At 29.1% G+C, this 9,043-nt stretch overlaps 3 protein-coding genes across 4 annotated transcripts; 2 read left to right on the top strand and 1 right to left on the bottom strand.

Annotated features, from left to right (window-relative positions):
* The first annotated feature begins 58 nt into the window (after positions 1 to 58).
* Positions 59 to 2,518, top strand: LOC124952147 (isocitrate dehydrogenase [NADP] cytoplasmic). The gene is made up of 3 exons (XM_047501582.1): positions 59 to 145; positions 222 to 524; positions 1,084 to 2,518. Exons 2-3 carry the CDS (start codon positions 324 to 326, stop codon positions 2,296 to 2,298), a joined length of 1,416 nt encoding a protein of 471 aa, XP_047357538.1. The 5' UTR covers positions 59 to 145; positions 222 to 323; the 3' UTR covers positions 2,299 to 2,518.
* A 76-nt stretch (positions 2,519 to 2,594) lies between these two features.
* Positions 2,595 to 6,349, bottom strand: LOC124952149 (protoheme IX farnesyltransferase, mitochondrial). 2 transcript variants are annotated; one of them, XM_047501583.1, is made up of 9 exons: positions 5,935 to 6,349; positions 5,663 to 5,690; positions 5,187 to 5,442; positions 4,953 to 5,072; positions 4,618 to 4,870; positions 4,265 to 4,460; positions 4,007 to 4,182; positions 3,619 to 3,936; positions 2,595 to 3,549 (listed from the first exon to the last, which is right to left on the bottom strand). In XM_047501583.1, exons 4-9 carry the CDS (start codon positions 5,028 to 5,030, stop codon positions 3,326 to 3,328), a joined length of 1,245 nt encoding a protein of 414 aa, XP_047357539.1. In that variant the 5' UTR covers positions 5,031 to 5,072; positions 5,187 to 5,442; positions 5,663 to 5,690; positions 5,935 to 6,349; the 3' UTR covers positions 2,595 to 3,325. The 2 variants fall into 2 exon arrangements, with proteins under 2 accessions (XP_047357539.1, XP_047357540.1); XM_047501584.1 differs by lacking the exon at positions 5,663 to 5,690.
* Positions 5,449 to 8,598, top strand: LOC124952146 (UDP-sugar transporter UST74c-like). The gene is made up of 4 exons (XM_047501581.1): positions 5,449 to 6,638; positions 7,421 to 7,770; positions 7,949 to 8,172; positions 8,238 to 8,598. The coding sequence occupies exons 1-4, from the start codon at positions 5,831 to 5,833 to the stop codon at positions 8,395 to 8,397; spliced, it is 1,542 nt and encodes a 513-aa protein (XP_047357537.1). The 5' UTR covers positions 5,449 to 5,830; the 3' UTR covers positions 8,398 to 8,598.
* Positions 8,599 to 9,043: the final 445 nt, after the last annotated feature.

The raw sequence follows: 9,043 nt of genomic DNA, 5'->3' as shown, positions 1-9,043 counted from the left end.
ATAGAACATATATATATATATATATATACTTATGTTTAATTTAGAATGAATACAGTAATGTAAGTTCGCGCGCTATTTACTTGAAGATATTTTAAAGTACAAATTCCAAGGTCGAAGAATATTTTTTTAAATGATAAGAAAGATGGTAATACTTTTATTATGACGATTTTTTTTACTTTTTTATCAGATACATTCTTGTTCTGAGATTATTTCAATTGCAGCATTTACGTAAATCAATAGAAGAAACAACAAGATAATAGAATTAGACAAAAAATTAAGAAATAAAAAAAGAAAAAAAACTTGATTTTAAAATTCAATTGAATATGAATGTAGTTGCCATGTTTCTACCCCTTCGGTTCGTAAGAGCAAACACACTTTTTATAAGAACTGCGCCTTGTCAATTTGGTAGTAACTGTGTCACGTCATCGTATCAGTCCATTGAGAGATATCTTACAGGTACTACACTAACATATTCATTTGTGAGAACATTTTCTATTTCTTCTGCAAATATGACGAAAATAAAAGTAAGTAAAATAAAAAAAGAAAAATCGATCTATTATTATTTATACGTATGAAAGTTCATAAATTTTTACCTTATTATATAATGATTTTTTGATACATGCAAATTTATTATCAAAGTCTTGTTAATGATAATGTTATGAAAATATAAATAATATAGTTTATTAATACTTTGTTTATAAAAATTTATTACGATTAAAAAATTGCGTAATACAAATTCTTATCAGATTATTATAATACATATATTTTTAATCATCTATTTTTACATAACATTTAAACAAATTGTGGTCAAAAATTATTTGTAATTTTGTTATTTTCATAACAAAAAAATGATGCACAAATATGTATATTAGATTAAAAATTTTATTGAATTAAAAAGTATAAAATCAAGAAATACTTCGTTTTTTTAAAATATGCTTAGTCATAAACCATGGGCTTAAAGTAACATCTGTTGGAAAGTATGATTACAGCAGTTTTTTTTTAGTACGATAAGTTTAATTTTAGTATAATATTTTAATATTTAAAAATAATGTTGATTTTTATTCTTTTTTTAATTATCTTTAGGTAGGACCTGTTGTAGATATTCTTGGTGATGAGATGACTCGTGTCATATGGGATTCTATTAAAGAAAAATTAATTTTTCCTCATTTGGATATTGAATTACATACTTATGATTTAGGTATGGAAAATAGAGATGCCACTGATGACAAAGTAACAATTGAATGTGCTGAAGCTATTAAACGTTATAATGTTGGTATAAAGTGTGCTACTATTACTCCCGACGAAAAGAGAGTAGAAGAATTTAAGTTGAAACAAATGTGGAAAAGCCCAAATGGCACTATTAGAAACATATTAGGTGGTACTGTTTTTCGTGAACCTATCATTTGTAAAAATATTCCTCGTTTAGTCACAAACTGGAAGAAACCAATTATTATTGGCAGACATGCTAATGCAGATCAATATAAAGCAACAGATTTTATAATACCAGGACCAGGAAAACTTGAGATTTCATGGACTGGTGAATCTGGTGAAAATATTATACACACTATTTATGAATTTAAGAATGCTGGTATAGCACAAGCTCAATATAACACAGATGAAAGTATACGTGCATTCGCTCATAGTTCTTTTCAGTTTGCACTTAACAGAAATTATCCTTTATATCTCTCTACAAAAAATACTATTTTGAAAAAATATGATGGTAGATTTAAGGATATTTTTCAAGAAATTTATGAGAAAGAATATAAAACTCAATTTGAAGCAAAAAAACTCTGGTATGAGCATCGTTTAATAGATGATATGGTGGCTTATGCAATGAAATCTGAAGGAGGTTTCGTTTGGTCATGTAAGAACTATGATGGAGATGTCCAGTCAGATTCTATAGCTCAAGGATATGGATCATTAGGTCTTATGACATCTGTACTAATATGTCCAGATGGACGTACAATAGAATCAGAAGCAGCTCATGGTACAGTTACAAGACATTATCGCCAACATGAGCAAGGTAAAGAAACTTCTACAAATTCTGTTGCATCTATTTTTGCTTGGACACGAGGATTACTTCATCGTGCTAAACTAGATAACAATCAGAAATTGGAGCATTTTGCTGAAACTTTGGAGAAAGTATGTATCAGTACAATAGAATCAGGTTTCATGACAAAGGATCTGGCTATCTGTATTAAAGGAGTACATAATATTAGCAGAAGTGACTATTTAACAACATTTGAATTTATAAATAAAATTGCTGAAAATTTAAAAAAAGAACTGGCTACTGCTTGACTATATTGTCATGAATCACAGCAAATTTTATATGCAAAGTATTAAAATCATAGTTGCATTTGTCATGAATATAAAGAATGATCAAAGTATATTCAGTTACTGTTAAATAGCTATTATTTCTATGAAATTAACAAGGTAATATATACGCGTGGTTTTGGAATAGTATTTAAAATGTGTAATATTCTATATTCAATAAATAAACTGTAAATGTTGTACAATATTTAAACTACATAATGTAAACATGTAATCCTTAAATATTGGTAACAACAATATTTTATACTTTTTATTTTACTTCAAACATCACATACATCCTGGTAATACAATAATTACTTGATGTCTGTCAAATAAAAAAGAAAATTAAAGTTTTTTTTTTACTTTTCCTTTCTTATATAAAAGCAAAAAAGGAAGTTATACATAGGTATTTATGACGTGAAGGAGGCATAATTATAAAATTTTATTCATTTTAATGTAACATTAAATGAATAATATGATTTTTTTTTTATAATAATCATTAGAATTATACAAAATAAATAGATAATTATTGTACACAAGTAATGATACAATATTTATATCTATAGATTTGTAGACTCATTTTATTGCTTTAATTACCATTCAACTCCGTTTAGAATGTAGAAAATTCAATACATTTTTTTATTACATTTTTTAATAATAATAAATTGTTATTTTTTAAAATTTCCTAAATAAAATTTGATTTATAGATGTGTGTATGTTCTTTCTTTCAAATTTATGTAATTAAGTATCTAATTAAATATAAATTACATTCAGATACTTTTTTTAATAATCTAATAAATATATGTGTATAGTTATTACGATATTTATCTCTGCATGTAGCGGGATAAACTGTTTAGATCAAATTGCATAATTATCTATGATTTCTATGATATTTACAAGATTTTGTACTTTACAAAATATATTAACTAAAATATATTTATAATACACATTTACAAGTTTAAAGAATATGATAGTGTCAACGATTTTATTAGCGATGACATTTTGTGTTATCGCATTAAACGGACGATGGTGTTGGTATAATCAATCTCGAGAGATTTGATAAGAAAGCTTCTTTCTGATAACTTTCATCATTTGTTACTACATCTGTTCTTTTTTTACTAATGAACCAATATTTTTTATTTACAAGTAGTAATATCATTAGAGCCGGTAAATAGACTAATGAAAAACGAAAAAGTTTTCTAGAACTTGCACTATCCGAGTTCTGATAAAATTTCCAAGCTGTAAATGTAGAAATAGTATACAAATTTATAAAATTAGAAGTTTAAACAAAATTAAAAACTTACTTACCAAGATAGAGAAAATAAGCGTTTAGAGGCGTTGACATACTAGCAAACCACCAATTAGTTACATCTAATACAGGAGCTAAATAAGATAATCCCATTAACGCAGCCGTATATCTTAATGCCGTTTTACGGCAAAGACTAGGATTCGTAACAGACATCATTCTATAACCTGCACGTGAATAATCAGGTCTTAAATTCCAAGAAAGTGCATTAAAGTGAGGAAATTGCCATGCATACAAAAGGCCAGACATAATCCAGGCCCCTGGAGCCATTATGTCACCTACACAGCCTGCCCAACCCATAAGTGGTGGTATTGCTCCAACTATAAAAAAATGTCAATACTCAAGATATAGTCTATTAGATTAGATTAATTACAAGATCATTTTACTTACCAACAGATCCAACCCAAGTATTGAGAATACTAATACGTTTCATAGGAGTATAAATAAGAGTATATAAAATTAAATTAACAGCACCTAACATTGCAGTTATAGCATTGACTTGACTATACAATATGAACAAACCAGTAATTCCTGATACAGTTGCAAATAATACTGCATGTGCCGGACTAATATTAAAATCACAGAGAATATAACATTAGTACATATGATTTCATTTTAATAAATTTAAAATATAAAATATCAACTTACGTTAATTGTCCACGGACCAGAACTCTGTTTTTTGTTCTTGACATCTGTGCATCGAAAGGAGTTTCAAAAAATTGATTAATAGCATTAGCAGCAGAAGAAACCAATGCAGTACCAATGGAACACATAGTAAATGTATATAAGTCAAAAATGCCAGGTGCTACTACATAACCACCCATGGTTGTTATCACTACTAAAGCTATAAAGAAAATTACAAGTATTAGGCCGATACAAAAATAATTGCAGTTTTAATCATTTTACATGATACATAAAAACTACAATTATTTTTGTACCAATCTAATATTATATTAAAATAATTTAAAGAAAATGATAAAAATATATATTATATTACTTACAAGTTAATCTAACTTTTGATAATTTTAGACAGTATTTATGAAGATGAGCAAGCTCTACTTGCATAGGTTTCCATTCTGGTTCTTCAGATGGACGGATTTCCTTGTTACTATTAAGACTAGTATTTTTTGGTAGAACATATTTGTCAGCTGAATTTGTAGCAACAATATCATTGCGATATTTTTCTGTCATTTCTATGCATGGTTCGTGTATATGTACAATTTCTTTTGGTTTCTGTTTCGAACTGGTGGAATACTAGAAATATTAATAGCTTTACATATAGTATTCTTAATAAAGCTTTACTTAACAATAAATAAATATTAAAAGTTATTCATACCAAAGTGGATAATAGTTTCGATGTCGAAATGCATGGTAGAATGCGACATGTTCGTGGTGTGAAAAAGTATAACATCATAAAAATATTGTCGATGATGTATCAAAGATCCTTTATTTTATCCTATAAAAATAACAGAATAAATTATATTTTTAATACAAAGAAATATTTTATCTGAATATCTTAAGTATCGTTACTTATTCACGAAAAAACATATTCGAATATTGAGTAACTCACATTATTTCATGTATTACAATTTTATCATAGTATTAATGTTGCATAACGATAATTTGTAAACCTTTTTGGCATGTCAAATATATCTCTAATCTTAAAAGTAAATTAATAGATAACATATATCTACTAAATACAGGAATAATCCTGTACAACAATTTTACATATTACCACATGCCACCACTACCTTCTATTCATAGCTTTTTAGTATGTTAAATTCAAGAATAAAATGTAAGGACATTTTAAGCGATCGTAACGCCACCTAGGAACAGAAAGCAAAACATCATTTGGATTAACAGAAAATTTGTAAATTATTTAAATTAGCAGAATTTTATGATAAATTTGTCTAAGCAATTAAGTTAATAACAGAAGTTTATTTTTACACATTGTTACACAATAGAAATAAAATATGAATGGAATTTAAAATTTATATCTTACGCATATATTCAGTGCATCTATAGATAATATATGTATGTATTTACCGATGTTTCTATACAGTTCGTCGGCTAGCTGAACGAGAGAAAATGCTAAGGTTATTGCGGTGTACGTACTTGTATTTATATTATTAACATTTATAAAATGGCATTTATAACGTATGAACGTTTATCTTCGATAATTTAGTTAAGGGTATTGAAAATAATATTTAAAAAATGCTAGTAAATCAACAAAATGCGATGTTTGTACGCATCGGCTCAGCTCTGTTTTATGGACTATCGTCGTTTATGATAACGGTGGTGAACAAAATGGTCCTTACTACTTTCGGCTTTCCATCTTTTCAAGTTTTGGGAATAGGACAAATGTTAGCCACTATTTTCGTTCTTTTCCTGGCGAAGAAGTTACGCTATGTCGACTTCCCTAACCTCGAAGGCGCGACGTTCATTAAGATCTGGCCGTTGCCAATGATTTATATTGGTAATATGATCTTCGGATTGGGTGGCACAAAACAACTCAGTCTACCGATGTTTACTGCTCTAAGACGATTCAGTATCCTCATGACAATGATCGCGGAATACTACATTCTTGGGATCAAGGCTCGCGCTTCCATACAGCTTAGCGTCTACACGATGGTGCTGGGTGCCTTAATTGCTGCATTAAACGATCTTGCCTTTAATCTTGAGGGTTACATCTTTATATTGTTGAATGATATTTTTACTGCCGCAAATGGAGTGTATATGAAGAAAAAGCTGGATTCCAAGGAACTGGGAAAATATGGATTGATGTATTATAATTCACTCTTCATGGTGATACCAGCAATCATAATGGCATGGTGGACAGGAGATATTCAAATGGTGTCTGACTTTCCTTATTGGACAAATATTTTATTCGTTCTACAATTTGCTTTGTCCTGTGTGATGGGCTTTATATTGTCTTACAGTGTCATCCTTTGCACGCTATATAATTCTGCACTGACTACAACGATTATAGGATGTTTAAAAAATATTTGTGTAACTTATCTTGGTATGGTAATTGGCGGTGATTATATATTTTCTTGGATAAATTTCATAGGTTTAAATTTAAGTGTAATCGGTAGTCTAGTATATACATGGGTCACTTTCCGTAGGAAGGAATCAATAGAATCTAAATATTCTCCCATTAATCAGGAAGAAAATTCAAGAATACAATCTGTATGATGTACAATAATATTTAGCATGTGTTTTAACATACTTCTTGCACAAAATTAATATAGTATTTAAATTGGAAATGCTGCTGTATTGAATTTAAATCTGGAAAATTTTTTTCGCCGAATGAACAATGAGTTTTATAAACAGTGAACTAAAGCCATGTAAAATATTTTATGAATATGCAGTTATAAAATAGTTTTTAAGTACATATTTTTATATCATACAACAATGGTGATAATTTCTTATATTGATAATTCTATGTTAAGTAGCTTTTTATTAATGTTCCTATCTAGTATGAATCACCTGAATGTTGTGAAAAGTGTTTATGAGTGGCAGTATGTAGAAAAGAAATTCTACTGTAATACATACCAAAGTAAAGAGAATCATTGTTACCGGCAGGATTATAGTGCCATAATAATACAGTGGCAATACAATCCAAATTAGATAGATAATTGTTAGTAAGGTGATTTTACCATGGTCACAATTTTAGTCAAACACTGTCATGTATATTGTAGGGAATAAATATCATGATCTAATTTTTATCTAAGTGTATAAGTTGTACAGAAATAAACTTTATTTATTAAGAATTTGTATCAAATTGTCATTTACCTTGCTCAGTTTCAGAGATTTCAGCAATACGAAGATTTTCTACGTACAAAGCCTTTGAAGAAGATTATGCTAAACATCATATATTTTTATCTTCCTTTCAACGAGCGGCCCTCTCCGTAGGATCAGCGATTATATCACTGGCCGACCCGTCCCGTGCCGATCTGATAGCATCTCTTGCAGAAACTACATCTGGAAATGCTCTTGTGTACTGTCTAAATGAAATGCAGAAATCACCTGAAGGTCAGCGGATTTTAAAAGAAAAACCACGTATAAATACTTCGACCATAGATTTATCATTATTGAAAGATTTACCGGAAGGCACACTTGGAAAAACGTATAGCAATTTTTTGGAAGTGAACGTAAGATTACTATACTTGTTACTGTTTTATTATTTAAAATATTTGGTTGTTTTATTCAATAATGCAATTTGAAAAATGAAAAAATTATATTGTAAAATGTTTATTAATTTGTTGATTAAATTTAAGACACGATATTTGTAGATTTACGCTTTATTTCAGCATGAAAAACTATTTCCAGAATGTAACACCAGATTCTAGGGCACCGACGAGATTTATTGATGATGTCGAACAAGCATACGTTATGCAACGATATCGCGAGATACACGATATCTCTCATGCAGTTTTGTTGATGCCTACAACGATGCTTGGAGAAGTCACAGTGAAATGGGTAGAAGCACTTCAAACACAATTTCCAATGTGTATCGGAGGAGCAATATTTGGAGCGGCCCGTTTACGAGCGAGGTAAACAAAAAATTAGCATAATACGTTTTCTATTTACTTAACATTAAAATTACATCTTGTTTCAGACAAAGAAAATTATATTTGGATTATTATCTTCGGTGGGCAGTAAATACTGGAAATAATGCTAAATTTTTATTAGGTGTTTACTTTGAAGAACGATGGGAACAACCTCTCCGAGATTTTCATAAGGAGATGAACATCGTTCCTCTTATCCCAATGTCATAATGTGCGTTGTGATAATGTTATTATGTAAATTTCCGTTACAGCGATAGTTTGTTGAATGATACAGTTTTATCCAGGTTGCTCTTATAGAGAGCGAAGAGATCCCTAAGAATTCTTTCTGTAAAAATACGCATTATTTACATGATATAACAATTTTTATTGATTATAACACTGGAAATATTAAGAATATAATTTTTAATGGGATACACATGACTCATATTACAAATTTGGATTACTACACCTACGAGCCTATGAAATGTTTGATAAAAGTCGATAAAATAGTTACCATCATAGAGAAATGTATAGGAGAATGATCCCGCATAAGTATGCTTACGCATTACGTGCCGGTTTTCACGCTCCTTTTTAATTTTTGTTCTTTTTTTCTTTCATCCGCGCTGTATACATCGACAATATAAGGAATAATATAATACCTAATACCATTCGATGAAGAAGTTAAAAGTTTTCAAACGAATGAGATTGGAAACAATGTCTTAGTAAATTAATTAACATTTAGTATTCTAAAATATTGCACAATTTATAAAACGATAACTTTGCAAACTTGATTGTCCATTTTCATCTATAGTGGCGTACTTCGTTCCTTAGGTCCGAGAAAAGGTCAACGAAGTATTTTGCCTTTCCAATCGTCGTT

Source organism: Vespa velutina, chromosome 10, assembly GCF_912470025.1.
Source record: "Vespa velutina chromosome 10, iVesVel2.1, whole genome shotgun sequence".
In the NCBI taxonomy this organism is placed as follows: domain Eukaryota; kingdom Metazoa; phylum Arthropoda; class Insecta; order Hymenoptera; family Vespidae; genus Vespa; species Vespa velutina.
This window is presented reverse-complemented; position numbering and strand designations above follow the sequence as displayed.